Source organism: Haliaeetus albicilla, chromosome 1 (genome assembly GCF_947461875.1).
Source record: "Haliaeetus albicilla chromosome 1, bHalAlb1.1, whole genome shotgun sequence".
In the NCBI taxonomy this organism is placed as follows: domain Eukaryota; kingdom Metazoa; phylum Chordata; class Aves; order Accipitriformes; family Accipitridae; genus Haliaeetus; species Haliaeetus albicilla.
The window spans coordinates 27,668,275-27,685,676 of NC_091483.1; the positions used below are offsets into that span (position 1 = coordinate 27,668,275).

At 36.7% G+C, this 17,402-nt stretch overlaps 1 protein-coding gene across 4 annotated transcripts in view; it reads left to right on the forward strand.

The window, feature by feature from the left end:
• Positions 1 to 17,402, forward strand: part of TBCK (TBC1 domain containing kinase) — a 115,377-nt gene that overhangs the window by 44,079 nt on the left and 53,896 nt on the right. For all 4 annotated transcript variants that reach the window (XM_069783196.1, XM_069783189.1, XM_069783212.1 and 1 more), the window contains 8 exons: positions 555 to 604; positions 969 to 1,098; positions 1,990 to 2,088; positions 3,393 to 3,455; positions 4,255 to 4,381; positions 4,944 to 4,994; positions 6,613 to 6,696; positions 11,241 to 11,326. In XM_069783196.1, coding sequence (XP_069639297.1) covers positions 555 to 604; positions 969 to 1,098; positions 1,990 to 2,088; positions 3,393 to 3,455; positions 4,255 to 4,381; positions 4,944 to 4,994; positions 6,613 to 6,696; positions 11,241 to 11,326 — 690 coding nt within the window. The remainder of the gene's footprint in view (positions 1 to 554; positions 605 to 968; positions 1,099 to 1,989; positions 2,089 to 3,392; positions 3,456 to 4,254; positions 4,382 to 4,943; positions 4,995 to 6,612; positions 6,697 to 11,240; positions 11,327 to 17,402) is intronic.

Here is a 17,402-nt window from a genome sequence, read left to right on the forward strand (position 1 = left end):
TAAACATTAATCACAATGCACCAAAGGTGTCTGAAAACTCAGGCAAAAGTCCAGGCATGCTTGTCTGTCACCTTGCCAGAGAGTGTCTGTATTTCTGTGCAGCTTTCAGATGCAGCTACTAAAAGGAACTCAAATTTGCATAACTCTTGAACTGATTAAAAATATAAAACCAAGTTGTGCAGTTGCTTTGCAGCTACTTGGATAGGAACTTCATGTAGGAAAATGAGGAAAAGAAAAAAAACTATGTAATACTATTGATCTATTAATCCATGGCCCATAGAAGCTGTTTTTTGTGTGGAAATAGGTTTATGAATGAGTGTTATCTTCAGGCAGAAGAACATCTATCAACTCAAAAAGCCTGTATTAGCAAAAGTTTTTAGCATTAAAGGGTGTATGTTTCTTTGCTGATGGAGGACTGAGCTAATGCTTAGATCTCAAGGCAAGCTTCTAAATTTGGCAAATGAATTGCTAATTAATAGTTTTTGTATTCCGCTAAATATTTCCACTTGAATACTGAGCAGTATTCTGATAATTATTTTTATTCTTCATTTCAGAGACTGAAAGATGTTGGTGGGGAAGCATTTTATCCATTGCTTGAAGATGAGTAAGTGTGTGTGTAAGTTTGTACATATAGAAGGGACTGAATTTTGAGTTATTAGTTTTATTTGAGTGGCACACTGCAGAGCTAGACACAACTGTCTTCCAAAAGCAAACCTAACATGTCCTTGTTTGGCTCTTAAAGTCAATGAGAGCTGATAAGCACTCTGCACTGGTGGACTCAGGGCCCTGATACCAAACTGAGGATCCTAGCCTGTTTCTCTGTTCTGGAAATCAACTTTGTGTTGAATATTCAAAGTTAGCCATTTATACTTGTTTCTGACTCAGAAATACATCACAGGATATTAATTTTTTTCACAATGATTTGTATTTCTTGCTGTTCACTGCTACTGTCCTAACTCTCTTTTCAGCCAGTCAACTTTACCTCATTCAAATAGTAGTAATGAGCTGTCTGCAGCTGCTAGTCTTCCTCTGATCATCCGGGAGAGGGACACAGAGTACCAGCTAAATAGAATTGTCCTGTTTGACAGGCTGTTGAAGGTATGGAATCTTTCTGATGCTGGGTCATTGGATTTGGTCTGGTAATTAGAGGATTTTTAAAGCACCAAGTAATTGAAAAAGGAAGCAGAGATACAAGAGACCATAGTGGGAAAAGGGGGAGAAAACCCTACAGAAGTATAAGAAGATTTGAAAATAAAAATATGAGAAATAGGTCATTTCAGTAGTGATGAATATAAAAGTATATTTTAAAGTATGCACATGAAAATAGAGCTGTTGCTAATACGTGTTATTTACTGAAGAAAATACTTCTGCATCCTTTATTTCATAACAGACTAAGCTATTATAGGTATAAATATGCCAGTAACACTTCTGCATTTCCAAGCAGTAAGATACTTGAAAATAATACCATTTTACTGTGACAGTGCCATGTTAGAAATACAGGGTTTATACTGCTGGGGGGGGGGGGGGTGGGACACAGACGGGGGGCGGACACCAGTCCCTAATTTACATATATGCAGAGAGATGGATTCTTGTTTAAGAATGAGAAAGAGCTGATGCGCATTATCAAGTGCGCTACTTAGGAAGGCATAAACTAGAAATGTTTAATAAAACAAAGTTGGATGGATAGTATGAAAAGAAACATTTAATGAAGAAAAAGCTTTTAACTAAAATTTGGTTTAGTAAATTTATATATCCAGTGTATACCAAACCATGTGAATACATTTATGAGAAAAAGTGGGTATTTTAAAATCAAATAGTATTCCTCCATCCAGGCCTTCCAATTAGGAATGAAATTTACTTGTAAAACTTGCATTCATTGTTCCGGCTGACAGCATTTGTCCTTTGGGGGAAAGACCGTCCCAGGACTGGGATTTGAATTGTTTCAGTTACATGGTAACATTTTTTGCTGTTAATCTTTTCTCTTTGAAGGCCTATCCATATAAGAAAAACCAAATTTGGAAAGAAGCCAGGGTTGACATCCCTCCTCTTCTGAGAGGCATAACCTGGGCTGCCCTGTTGGGTGTTGAGGTAAGGGCAATGGGAGGGCGTTTGCAGAAGGCCCAGTACTGACTGGGGAGGGAGTGGGATAGGAATGGGATTGACAGGTAAGCTGGAATGGATTTGAAGAGTTGGCAAGTAGAATTACTGGCATTTCAAACAAAATGAGTCATGAAATTGTGTGAACAAAGAATGTTCAGACAAACATGCTTCTTGTCTCCAATATTATTTGATTTTGGAGAATGTATGTAAACTTGACTATTAATTTTGATTATGGGATAGAAAAATACTACCCATAAAGCAAAATTTTTCTAGACTGTTTAAATACAACAAGTAGTTCACGGGGGGGGGGGGTGTGTGTTTTGATTTTGATTATTTTTTACATGCAGTTAGAATCCTGCTTCAGTCACCAGTAGTTGGGCAAAACAGGATGAAACATATCAAATGTATTTTTCTCACCTACCAATCAATGCACTTCCTCCAAAGACTGGAGAATAAATAAATTAAATGTAACCCTTTTGGACAAAGGACAAGAAATGTCCCAGAAATAAGGACTCCTCACAGAGACTGCTTGACTATCCAGCTTTTGCATCTACCCTGCTTGCAGTCTGCAGTAGTACAGCAAAGAGGTTCTTGTAGATAACACATCCCAGGTTATTTAGGATACTTAGCTTAGGAAGTGATCTGCTGAGTATGATATAATATGACCAAGAAAAAAGCTGTAAAGTTTAAAGAACAACTAATGGTCAGGGTTGTAGCCTGGGTCTTGGGAGATAAGTCAGTTCTTGTGCTTTATCTGCTTACAGTGCAGGTGGTGTTTCCCTGTCCCATAACATTAAGATGGACTTGTTAGCCTGCCTGTCTTGGGATTCATGCAAGGACAGGCTACTTAAGAGTAGTATATATTGGTAACACCAATATTAATTAACAGGCAGCTGAATTCAGTGTCTTTACAGAGATGATGCTGAAAGCCATTTGTCAGTGGCTGAGGTAAGCACTGAATTTAAATTGAGAGCATCTCATAATTTGAAAATGGAAAACTGTGTCAAGTACATAGCTTCCTGCATAAACAACTGAAAATCACTGAATATTGTACTGAGGAGGTCACAGAATGGTCTATATGTCCTGAATCATAACAGAATAAAGATGGTTTTGTTAAAATTCAGCTGTCAGAATTGTCTGTACTTTGGGGACTTTTTTTCAGGGGAAAAAAAAGTTGCTAACTAAAGCACCTAACAAAAACAGTCAAATTCTGTATATCGGTGTATACATTGTAATATGCATTTATGTTAGTAAGTGCTTTCTAAATTCAAGTATTCTTCTTCCACATTTAGGGTGCCATACAAGCAAAATATGATGCCATTGATAAAGACACACCAATTCCTACAGACAGACAAGTAAGTCTTCCAGTGTTATTAAATATTGTCACTTGAAGTAATGCAAAGATATTTCCCACCAGTCGCAGTCATTTGCCTATTACACCAGATGTGGCTGATAATACTAAAAGGGTTCCCCATAACATGCAGGAAGTGAAATCCTTTTCTACTTCAGAATCACTGTTTCTGTAGCAGCAGCAGAGTGTAGTGAACGATGTTACTGATGTGTTGTTAAAAGTCCTGTTTTTATCAAATGTTTGTTGTACCTGTTGGACCTTGTACCAGATAGTGCTGAATACGCTGAGATTCTGTAAGGTGAGCTGTGCTTCACAGAAAGGGGTTCTTGAGCAATTTGGTTCTCCAAGAAGTCTTGCCAGATATAAAAAGACATCACAAGCAACAGCTGTTCCTTTTGGCTGGGTGAAGAAATATTTTCCATCAAATTGGGTACAACGTTCTGAGAACTCTGATTTGATTATCCTTTAGAGCAAAGTGATATTAGCACCTGAAATGAGTCCAAATTTGGATCAGAAAAAAACTATAACTGTAATTTGCTGTCTTTTTCAAGGGTTAGAACCCTTTTAAAAATATGAATCTGGAAAAAGAAAAAAATCTCTATTTTTAACCTTGGACAGGGTGGCTATAGTTCCCTGTTCTCTTCAAGTTTTGGTTTCAAGTGATGGAGGAAGCAGATTGTGTTTATAATGGTGGTCTGACCTACATTCTTTGCCTGACTTCCACCTCTAGTGTTGCAAAATGCTGTAGTGCTACCACACTTACTCTGACTTCTCTTTATATTATATGCTTGTCTGTGGTGCAGATTGAAGTTGATATTCCTCGTTGCCATCAGTATGATGAATTGCTGTCATCGCCAGAGGGTCATGCAAAGTTTAGACGTGTACTGAAGGCCTGGGTTGTTTCCCATCCTGATTTGGTATACTGGCAAGGTGAGTTTGACTAGTTGGCAAGGCCAGATAATTAACTGGAAAGCTACGGCTGACTTAAAATTACCTCCCCCGCTTCCCCTCACCAATAATGTAAGCATTTTTTTTTTAGTGCTTTCATTTCTATTTCTTTTGAAGAATGAATCTGTGTGTAATTGCAAATTTAGCTCCTAATGATTTATATTTAATTTGTAATGCAAAATTGCTCCACTCTTTCTTATATATTTACTCTCCTTAAGTTTCAGTGACTTTATTTAAAAAAAAAAAATAGTCTGTTCAGTTCCAAGGTAAAACTGCAGAAGTTACTGAGGGAGTTCTTGGGATGGTAAATGGCATTTCTTGGAATCCTTGGCACAATAATCAATTCAGCATTATAGTTCAGTAATTTAAAATCTTCTCTGGTTTTGTGCATTGATCTCACAGTGGTTCTCAGCATTACATGTGAAGCCTGACGTTGCAGAATTATAATCAGTATCAAGTATGCAAATTTTCATGATTAATGAATTTATGTTGTGCATTACAATAAATGAGCTCTTTATGCCATTCATGGCTTTTCTCTCTTTAGGTCTTGACTCTCTTTGTGCACCGTTTCTGTACTTGAATTTTAACAATGAAGGTGAGTACCTTTTTCTGCTGGGGTTGAAGGGGAAGCACAGTCTGTCATCTGTATCTAATAGTAGACAGATGTGTGCACCCACTGGGTGCTTTTGCACTGGATGGAAACTTTCTGTAGCCACAGAGGAATTTTAAAGCTCTTTTTGCCACAAGTCAAAAGAAACGGTTGGGTTTTGAAAAGCATATGTGTTGTAGTGTTCTTCAAGCAGGGATTCAAACCCTGTGTTTATTGCCAAGTACAATAATGAATATATAATAAAAAGCACAAATCACCTTGATTACAGAAAAGCAAGAAATGCTTCTCTAGTACTTGTCTTTTTCAGTGAAGCTGTAGTTCTGCCTTGTTTAATGTGAATGCATTATTTGTTAACCTAGCTGTTAACCTGTCAGACTAGCTTTATTCAGAAAAGCTGATGGTGGTTTTAAATGCCTAAAAGCTTATCAGACCAGCTTTGGATATGTGGCCTTTATCTTCTGAGAATGTGATTTGTTAAGAATAGGTCTAGTCCAATCTTCTATTCTCTTGTACCTGGCTTTCTTTTTATAAGGTCCGTACCGGGGAAAACTAGTTTCTTAGGACAATGACTCCTATTATGCCTACTGTGCATACTAATTTAAATATTTCAACAGATTTTTCTTGCTCTTGGACATGTTCCTATACAGTTTGATTGTAGAGCGTTGTTTCCTTCCCATTGAAGCAAAGTATAATAGTAGTGAATTATGTAAAGTTTTTCTGCTGGTTTACAAACTTAATTGGACACATTTGGCTTGGATATTTAAAAATTGGTTTCAATGCTAGAAAAGTTCTAACACAGAATTCATTTAAAACATGATCCTATGTCATATTTGCTATAAATCTGATGTTTTGCTAAGAAACTTCCAAAATTATATTTATTGTCTTTACACAGTTTACAACAAACCCGTATTTCTTTTTTATATCTGTGATCTAGCACCATGGCTAAGAATTGTATGACAATGCATTGTCTCTCAACCAAGTTCCCAGGAATTAATCAAGGGGATAAACACTTAAGTTTTTACCCTCTAATCTAGAATTGGTATGTTTATGAGGAGCCGTTGAGAAATTTAAGATGTTTTTGTCCATCTTTTTGACAGTATTTTTAATTATATTCCACTCTTTTTTTTCTTCTGAATTCTGTTATCTTTAGTCTCTGAGCTGAAGAGACAAGATGCAAGTCTAATGGGGCATAAACTGGATGTAAGTTCTATAGAATAAAACCCAGAAGACTACAATAATGCAGTAGTCTGAAATTGTCTTCTAAAATTTTATTCATCCAGGGACTTTGACTTTTTGACACAAACATTACCATGGCTTTCCAAACATCATCTCATTTCTTTGTCACTGAGAAGTATGGAAATAAACTGGGAGCAGATCAGGTCGAGCCAGCTTTATATTGATTACTCAGTGATGGAAGGAGACTTTTTTTAGGAGCTTTTAAAATTCTTTAATAAGAAACGTGCCCTTTTTATGTGTTCTACAATAATTTTTGTGTATAGATTGATTTAAGTATTTATGCTTATTATTTGCTTAGTAATTAACTTTTTTAGGTGTACTTATGTTTTTACCTCTGTAGTTGCATCCATTTTTTTATTTTTTTCAGCTTTGGCATATGCCTGCATGTCTGCTTTTATCCCCAAGTATTTGTATAACTTCTTTCTGAAGGATAATTCTCATGTTATTCAAGGTAAGTAAGTCCCTTTATTTTTTTGTGGTCCTAAGAGAAGTAGAATTATTTCTGGGTATATAAATATACTTTTTCAAGTGTTGGTAAAATTGGAATACAATTGGAATCATACTGTAGAAATATACATCTATTTCTTTCCAAAGCTTTGTTTTAGATAAATAAGAACAATAGCTGTGCAAGAAAAGTAGGAACAAAATAAGTGGGTAAAGACTCAGGCAGGAGAAAAAACCCAACTGCACACAATGTCGTGGTTTAGGCCTAGCCAGTAACTAAGCACCACGTGGATGCTTGCTCACTCCTCCCCACCCCTGGTGGGATGGGGAGGAGAATAGGAATTAAAAAAGGTAAAAACTCATGGGTTGAGGTAAGGACAGTTTAATAGGACACAAGGAGAGAAGAAATAATAACAACAACAATACTAATAAAAGAATTATGAAGCGGGTGAGGCACAATGCAATTGCTCACCACCTGGCACCCGATGCCCAGCCCATTCCTGAGCTGCATTCCCTCCTACCCCCCAGAGCAGCTCCCCTAGTTATATACTGAGCATGATGTCACACGGTATCAAATATCCCCTTGGCTAGTTTGAGTCAGCTATTCTGGCTGTGTCCCCTCCCAGCTTCTTATGAAAATGAACTCTACCCCAGCTGAACCCAGGACACACAAACCCCCCCCTCCCCCAAAAATGTTCTGTGTAATATCCAAGGTAAGAGTCAGTTGATCATGCAAAGTTGTAAAATGAGGAAATAGTCTTTCCAGTTAGATTGTAAAGACCTACCCTTCAGGTGATCAAAATCATACTGTTACAGGAGCTGTTTTGACAATGAGGGAAAATGAAGAGGAACAGTACAAACTAGGGACTTCTCAGAAAATGGAAGTTATGGTATTCAGAGAGTTAGGGATTTGAGGGGTATTTCTTACTAAACAGAAGATAATGTCATTCAATACAGGACAGGAGTTGGAGAACCCTGAGGAATAACATTCCATTGTTCAGTCTTCAACAGCTATATAGGTAACTCAAAGAAATTAAAACAATAGCTAGGAGGTAAATGTCTATTCTACTTGAAAATTAATTGTAAATTTCATGGAAACATGAAGAAGGAATTGTCTAGACCTAGAAAGCCACCTTGGCACAGTCTGTGTTGGAAAGATAATTTGTCTTGCCAAGAGTTTTTAAAAACCAAAAGAAGCTGTTTGAAAAGCCATCAGTAGTTTAAAAAAAAAAACCAAACAACAGGTGGTAATGAATGTTTAACTGCAAGCAGTTATGAGTGTTTATTGAATACTGGGTTTCAGCATGGCTTGCTGTCCTTGTATTTCTTTTAAAGAAATTCTTTTGTATATAACTTGTGCAACTCCTCAACTTAGAAACTGTGTCTGTTGGATTTTGTCTTCAAAAAATGAAAGGAAATTAAGAACTGATCAACAAAAAATAATTAGACGTAAAAGCAGTTACATATTGGATAATAGGGAGAGAGTTATCATAAGGAGAGAACACAGTGATTAGGAGAGTTTACTTATAAAAGACAATGGGTAAGAGGTGTTATGAACTGAATATGTAAAATAATAGTTTGGAAAAACTATTCAAGAGAACTTGTTTGCATGCTTTTGTCTGTAAAGAAAGAGTGCTTGCTGGAAAAAAAGGGGCAGTAAAGGTCTAAAGATGAAAAGAGTAAGTGTATTATATCAGATTGTCCTGTGGAGACAACTGCTTTAGACTTCAAGATTGATAGCTTTACAAAGACTTTTCTCAAGGGGGTATACTCTTCCATAAAAAAATACTTGTGCTCTTTAGAGTTCCCTGATGTTATTCCTGAGGGGCTGTACAAAAATAGGTATCAGCCAAAGTTAGAAATATAGGTCAGTAGGATTCTGTGAACCAAAGTAGTGTAGGCGTTTCTGAGTTCCTGTGCAACATCTGGCATCATCAAGGACTCGGGGATACTGGACATTTTAGGATTCTTTCAGTATTCTGATTTAATCCTTTCTAGGGTCGTATGTCAAACACCAATGGGTAAATACAGTTTCAAAGGAAAATTCTGTGTAATTTCCCTGCATTATTGGGTTGGAAGAAAGTGCTAAGAATGTCATTGAAAATGCCTACTGCAATTTTAACTTCTTAGCTTCTTTATGTGTTCCATGTAGGGGTGGACAGAAGGAATCTTTCGAACTGCAGAGTTCAACATACCTCATTTCTGAGCTTGTCCTATACAATGAAGATACATGTTTTTTCTAATCATATCAAACATATTTCCTTGAATGAAATAGGAAGCAAGAGCAGTTGAAGGGGTTTGGGTGTGGAATGCCCAATTGTGTAAAACAAAACTTCATATAATAAAATTCCAACCACCAGCAATTGGCTGGACCCAAGTGATACATTTTTGAAAAGATTTGTGTGTTTTCAGTAGACCCTTAATTAACCATGTAATCCCACACAATAATTACATTTCATGAGACTGGCTAGTCAAATAAAGATGGTATTTATCAGCCAGTAGTATATCTGTAGAGAACCATCATGGGCATGAGTATTCAGTTTTAAAATAAATGTGCTTCAGGGAAGCTAATTGTGAAATTGTTTTCATCAGCATACAGCTGAATGTGTAGGATTACTGGTTTGCTATACCTGACTTGTGATTACTGGCTGTTTTGTGAAATAAAACTGATGTAAGATGCACCTTAGAGGTGCACTTTTTTAAAATGACTATAATGTAGTGTGGTATGAATTTAAGGCATGGATTCAGATATCTCCTTAACTTGTATACATGTGAATACATGCAAGAATGCAAGAGTAACTTCAACTTGAAACTGAGAAAACATGAGATGTGTGAATAGCTCCAAAGCAGTCTGGCCTTGGTGACACAAAACTCAGCACAGGTCTGTTTACCTACTTAACTCCCCAGCTGAGTGCTGCCAGAGCATCTGTGGCATAATAGAGATGCAGTATCAGAGGGGAGAGGCTGGCACTCCTAAGATACCAGAAACCACCTAAGAGGTTTAGTGTGCTGTGGCTTTGTCTTTGCAGCTTGAAGCAAAAGTTGTAAAATTCTGGAGTCAACTCAAGAGGTCTTAATTTTTGTTGCAACTTACCTTGGAGAATTAGGCATCCTTTCAAGTATAATTTACAGTAGGACTGTGGCTTGTTTCCCTTGTGTTCTTACAGTGAGAGCATTGTTTATCAGTCTTCCCGAGGCAGAATCAGCTTTTAAAATTTGTAGTCCAAACAGAATTATTTTACAGAGTGACTGTTCTTAACTTGCTGGCTTAACCTGAGAGGAGTTGACTTGAGTGCAGGTAATCAAGATTTAAGTAAGATAGGGGTCTATAAACAACTGAATGTGTAGACCTACTTCTATTTTTAAATAAAGGTGTCTATATGTGGAATTATCCCAGCAGAGCCACTTCTGTGCTTCTTAGCAGTGGAATTGAAATTTAATTTTGCCACTTCAGGGGTGAAGACAAACTGAGTAATAGGGAGTTATTTGCTGTCCTCAAGAGAGACAGTAGTAGGCATCTAATCCTTACAATAGACTTTAAAGGAAGCAGTCACAACTCTAGGTGGCTGATTTGTGCAGCTGTGTGGACTTGGTGTTTGGGGGCTTATATTTGGGGACAGTAGTCTGTGGAGCATTGAGATGTCAGCATGTTCTGATCTGGGAGCAGGGTTCACATTCTCTGTCTCTCTTCCTCCCCTCAACTAGCTGTCGGGACCCTAATTACTCTCTTCTGGGGAGCATGGAGGAAAAGGAATTGCCATGTGTTACAAAACTGCTATGTTATTGCCTCTTCATCTTCCTTCTAACAAAGCATATGATAGTGTGGACAAAACTGGGAGAGGGGCAGAACAGAGAGAGAAAACTGTCGGTGTCTGTGTTCTGCTGTCTGCTTCTCTTCCAATTAAAAGCAAGTGTTATTTAGACAACTTAATTAAATTGTACCCGTCAGCTTAATATGCTATGCTGAAGATGTAATAAATTTTATCTTTTACAATAAGTATTTCTTATCTGATCCAAAAAATACAAATTAAGATGTTACTGATCATGGAAATGGTAACCCTAAAGCCCTATTGTCTTAAAACCTCAACTTCTAGATTACAGAATTTAACTTTGTAGAAAAGAAACCACACAGTGTATAATTTAAAGAGTATAAACTTTGCGTATCACTAAAACAGTTTGGGTCCTAAAAATCCTTGGAATGATCTTGTTCTAATTTGCTTCCATCAATATCTTGTGGTTCGTACTCATACTGAAAAGTCTAGCTTTGCACATCAAACGTACATCACAACATAAGTATGAACTAAGTATTTGGATTGTTGAAAATCCAAATTGCGAAGTACTAAGAAAGAGAAATGAAATATTTCTTCTTCTGTATTGAATATAATGGTGACAAGGAGGACAGTAGAGGTATTCACTTGCTGTTTTATTGTAGGTTTAAAAAAAAAATTTTAAAAAATTAAAATTCTTCCTTTTCTACAGCTCTGTTGTGAGCTAGTAGTATGTGGTGGCTTGTGTTTCTGACAATGATCTTGAATATGCTTGTCATTTCAGAATATCTGACGGTGTTTTCCCAGATGATTGCATTCCATGATCCAGAGCTGAGTAACCACCTTAATGAAATTGGTTTTATTCCAGATGTAAGTGCTAAGGGTTCTTATAAGTATTGTTCAAAGGAAGTAAAAAATGGAAAATGAGGGTAACTAGGTTGAGATGCCTTTGCAGACTGTTTCAGCAGCAGTTTGACATAAGTGAAGCTTTCATATTAATGGACCTTTCCAAGTATGCTGATAAAATGATAAAGTTTTGATTGTTGTTTTACATACCTCAGTCTGTCCCATTCTGTTGGCATGGTAAATACAATAAAATACTACTGGTCAGTTATTTATAACTTACAGATTCATCTTAAAAGATGTATATAATTTTATTTTTAAAGTGTGGATTAATACGCAAAAATTAATGTGGTCATAAATTACTAATAGCAAAATTTCTGCAAACTGATTAAATGCCATTGGTTAACACAAAAGACATCAATCTGCAAGTAATAAAAAAAAAAACCTGCAAGTGATGGTGAATCTGTAGATATGTGAGACCTTGGAAAATGCTTAGCAGTCGTATGTTGGAGTCTGTCAGAAACATTGGACAACTGCATAACTTGTGTCTAAGTTTTATGCTTTTGTTGGAAGAAGTCTGTAAGATGGTGGAAAATGAAAACTGAGAACACAGCCAAAACGTAGGAGAGAGGGAGGGTTATTTTGGAAAAAGCAAAACAAGGCCTTCCTTAGAGCTTCACTTTTAGCTATCACTGTAAATAGCTTTCCTCTTTTGTTTAGAGAGGCGTGTATATTCCAGAAAGCCAAGATAATGTCTGTAAAAATGCTTGTCTTCCTACTATAGCATTATTGAAGTTGATGGCTGATGTTTCTAAAAAGTAGATTTAGGCAAAGCTATAGAGAGAACATTGTTAATTGATACAGTGTATATCATGATATTTTTGACATTTAGAAATTTGATAATTACAGGTTGGTCATAAGAACAGATGGAAACAAAGTGGAAGGAAATTGAAGTCAGGAGATGTTGATGTAGAAATATAAATTTCATAAATAAGAAATTCATATGCATTTCTTCTATAAGTAATATAAAGCTTATTTTATCAGAAATGCTTTATGTTTATTAGGAAAGGCTTTAAGTTGAAGTAGCAAGGCCAAGCCTCTGAAAGTCATTTGTTGTACACAATCCCTGGACGAATTTGTGTGTCTTTGGGACTGGCAGATACTCATTATCATTGTTTACAAATATTGTAATGGAAAAACAAATATATGCTTTCATTTGTAGAGGTGTTTTTAATGTAATAATGTTGTTTGAGTGGTACAAATTTAAAAGATACTGAGGCATTGAAATGAGCCGAAGAGAAAGCCAGTGTATTGCATTACAAAGAGAGGTGTTTGAGAAGGCAATGTGTATTGCTGATAACACACATCTGAAGAGGGCAGGTGGGAGGAAGATGAAGGGAAGGTAGGGAGAAGGGAGAAAGTTCATCTGTAGAAAGGCTAAAAATCTGGGGGTATGAAGGGCATGTGTAACAGCAACATTCAGGTTCCTGAGGGAGAATCGATTTTGCAGCATCACTATGTAAATGCACTTGATATTTATTTGTTAAAGCCTGTGGATGACCAAAGCAATTCCTTTGTGTATTTTGTCCAGGACACCAGTTCCCACTGAAGAGGTAGAGATGTAATTTCCCTGACCATCTTACAGGTCCCCATTTCTGCTACTAATCTACATGAGAGTTTTGTAGCAACCTGTCTTGGGTGTTAGCTGATCTTTCAGCAGCTCCTAGTGTCTGCTTATACAGTTATAATTCGCCACTGAAAACTTCCAAAGTGCAAGTCATATGGAATAGCTTAAAATCACCTGTTTTGTTGTATTTCAGTTTTTGTGTTGTGCTAGTCATTCCACAGCACATAGTCAAATGTGAGCTTTGTCTCTTAAGTGTTGCAGTCTGGAGATGATTAGGTAATGTAATAAATAATTACAGAACAGAGGTATATTTAAAAAAAAAAAAAAACTAACTTGCATTGAATACAAATGCTAGTTCTAAAATTAACATTAACCTCTGAAGAGAGCTTGTCCTTACATAATCATCTGTCTTTTTTTTTATTATTTTTTTTTATTAGAAGTAAAAGTTGTTTTGCCTTTTAGGTTAGTGAGAGAGGTGATTTTTGTACCCGTAACAAGACAGCACAGGATCCATCAAGGTGAAGGATACGCACTGTAGTAATGAGATCTGAACCAGAGTTTCGTGCTTGAGTACTAATCCTATCAAAGTAAACCCTGATTAATCTTTCATCATTGAAATGCGGGCTCCGCTGCAGGAAAGATTGTGTTTCCTGGCACCCTTCTCATTTGCTTCGGGTCACGTAGCTCTCAGAATATTGAACACTGCTGAAGCTTGAATAGTTGTGAATATTGTTAGTTGATGTGGTGCCTGGATTAAGTACATTGCTGTGGCTATGTGACTTACATATAAATAGGGGGATATATACAGTGAATCTTACAGTTCTTCTTTGCTCACTCTCCCAAAGTTTATAATCTCCCCCATGCTATGTATTGTTTTATAACATGTTCTATATTTTACTGACTAATTCTGACATCAACAACAGACTGTTTTGAACTGAAGAAAAACAAGTGTGCTACCTTACTAAAAGGGTAACTATAGCCATAAATTATTCTAAAGAGCTTTCAACTGCAAATAATGGAAGCTGGACACAGTTGTCAGCTGGCCATTAACAGAGATGACAAAGTCAGGCTGCAGTTACTTAATATCTTTGTGCTGGAGCTGCTGTCATAGGTAGATACCTTAGCTTGGTTTTGGCAATGTGCAGGGGTCAGTAACAGGGCTTCATCTAACTGAATTAAAAATCCTGCAACTGAAGTACTTTATCTCTGTTCTGTTACATGATTACCTAGTGGTGAATCTGGGGAAAAATTTCTTGCTGGTATTTTTATCTTGTGAGGAAAGTGATCATTCTTCAAATTTTGTTTGTGTAGGTGCATATAGGTGGGTAGAATCTAATATTAAAAATTGGACTCAGTCTGCATTCTCTTTGCATCCCTAGTCAAAACATTTTTTGCACCTTTCTGTAGCATTTAAATATATGATTAAATGTCTAGGCACCATATAGGTTTGAAGCTAAGTATGTGTGTATGTATTTTGAAGACACTACATGAAGTTGCAAGATCAGGGTTTTATAGAATAGACTGTTTCAGTTGGAAGGGACATAAAATGATCATCTAGTTCAGCTGCCTGACCAATTCAGGCCTGACCAAGTTAAAACATGTTGTTAAGGGCATTGTCCAAATGCTTCTTAAACACTGACAGGTTTGGGGCATCGACCACCTCTCTAGGAAGCCTGTTCCAGTGTTTGACCACCCTCTTGGTAAAGAAATGCTTCCTAATGTCCAGTCTAAACCTCCTCCAGTGCAGCTTTGGACCATTCCCACGTGTCCTATCACTAGATACCAGGGAGAAGAGATCAGCACCTTCCTCTCTACTTCCCCTCCTTAGGAAGCTGTAGAGAGCAAAAAAATTTTTTTCTTAACAAATGAAAATTAAAACCAAAAGCAGCAATTTGGAGGCAGCCTTGTTAGGACAACTCAGCAAAACAAAATTCTGGTTTATTGTTGGACAACATTGTTTCACACATACATCAAACAGCCCCGCCCCCCCCAAACTAAACAAAAAACAACAACAACAACAAAAAAACCCACCAAAAAACTAGCAACTTCATAGACAGGAAAAATAAAAAAAGAAAAAAACCTTTTTATCTTTGGCCTTGCCACCTCATACAAACCATGATCTATGGTACAGCTAAAGTACACAAAAAAAGTTACTGGAATACTCAGAATAAGATTGTAAACTTTTTTTTTTTGCATTTTTGTAATTTTAATTTTTTTTTACAAGATTTTATTTTATTCTCCTTTGAGATAATTGTTTGGGCCTGGTGACACTACAAGTCAGAGATAAGTAACAAGAGATACACACTTCAAAGCCTCCTTTTTGGTCAATCCAAGATCACTTAAAAATGGCGGACCTCCTAACAACATGTACAAAAATATAAAATGTAAATAAAAAATACAAACGAATTCTCCTTTAAAGTACTTTTAAGAAAGCAATCAGGGTCTTCAAGTTTTGGTACTCAGGAGGAAGGGGGGGGTCTATGCAGGAAGGGAGAGGTTTCTCTCCCTGCAAAGGTCAAATCATTTTATATGTTGGTTGAGTGGCAGTGCTGTGCAGGGGGGGCTGGGGTTCACTCTGCTTGGTGAGGATGACCGCGGTGGAGGGGGGAGGAAGGGGGTTGTGATTGGGAGTGGGGGGCAAGTGTGAAAAGGATTTCTTTTAGTTGAGGATCATCCTTTTAGCTGAGAATCATTCTTTCATTCTTTGTTTGACCACATTTCTGTGTAGCTATGTCAAATGGTCTTTTAGTTTAGTAAGCTTGGAAAGAAAGATTGGATTACTTAACAGATCTTCAACATCTGGCATTGTTACTGGACAATTCAACAAGAAAAGAAATATATGATACCTTTTCTGAATCCTTTCTGTTGTCATTTAAGCTAGTGCCTGCCTAAAGTGTGTAGAAAGCACATTAGCATGGCAGACAAACTGTTTTACAACTGTCCATTGCAGGGTTTTTAGTATGTTCTCCTGAAGCAAATTTGCTACTTGCTATTGGAAGTAGAATACTTGCCCACGTTGCCATTGACAGTGGTAGTTCCTGTATTCCTGTAAGTGTGATTTCAGCTTTGAGAAGGAAAGGCTCCAACATAAGTCTTGAACACTGAAAATAGTGTGAAATACATGCTATAGCATAGGGTTTTTGTTATCCATCTGTAAATGATTTTTACAGTGGTGAAGACATGACAGTTTACCAGTTTAAAATAACACACTGCATTGAATGACAGATGGTCAAGTGAGGATTCTTCTATAAAAAAATGCAAGAATAATGGTTACTCCTATTGTGTTTGTTATCTTTAAAACTACAGGTATTTAACCTTGATCTCAGCTCTGTAATTCTATGAGGTGTGGAGGGTGAACTTTCTTAGCGTTTTTTTAATTTTCTTAGAGGTTTTTGGTAAACTTAAGTGTTACATAAATGCATAATGAACAAGAACTTGTGAAGAATGTTGGCATTTTTGATGTTTTGAAAACTCAAACCTTCAATTTTAAATAATTAATTTTCATTATCCTGCAACCAGGTGCATAGCTTCACTGTGTTCATAAGGTGCACCTGGATCACACATGACAGCCATTTGATTCTTACAGACTTTTCACAGAGCAAGAACCTTGTGTATATCTTTTAATACTCCTTACCATCCCCACCAACAAACATTAACACTCATTTTCACCTTGCTATTCCTCCTAAAATATCTTTAGAATCAAAATCCCCTGAGCCTAAATTTCTTTAAAACTTTTATCTTTACAACTGAAATCTCAATTTTCTATAGACACAAGTGTGTAAAGCTCTCATTTTCTGGAGGAACAGTCAAATAATGAAACAATCCAGACAGTAGTAATGGGCAATTACAAAATCTTTAGAGAAAAGGTTTTAATTGAGATTTGAGCCAATATCTCCAAGAGCTTTGAATGTCTAACGGGAGATGCACTCTTTTCAAAATATGCCCATCTAACGATGTGCGAGTAAACATCTTCACCCCGTTGAAAAACAATGAACTGCATTTCCAAGTTCAGGTACTGAACAGAATTTGTCATAGCGGAGCACTGTTGGAAAGGGAGCTTTAGCTAGGGATAATGGAAAGATAAAGAATGAAGCCAAGTCTAAGGACAAGAGATTTCAATTGTAACTAAAAAAAGCTGTGGATGTATTCAGATTGTTTGAATGGGAACTGATGTTAGGGGACTGCTGTGTTCTTCATGTATAAGAAATGTCCAAGTCGTTACTTAAAAGCACTAAAGAGCTTGTATTTTACTAGCAAAGCAAAATGATAATTATGGCATTGCTGATCAAAAGCTTACTCTAAAAAATAAAGTATTGGTTTTATAAGCTCTTATTTTAATGTGACTTGTTCTCAGGCTGTTCCAGCAGTTCAAAAGCGACTTTGATTAAATATTAGGTATGCTTCCCAACTACATAGTTAAGTGTCAACTAAAAACACAACGCCGTTATGTTTCAGGGTTCAGTAGTGAAGGGTTGA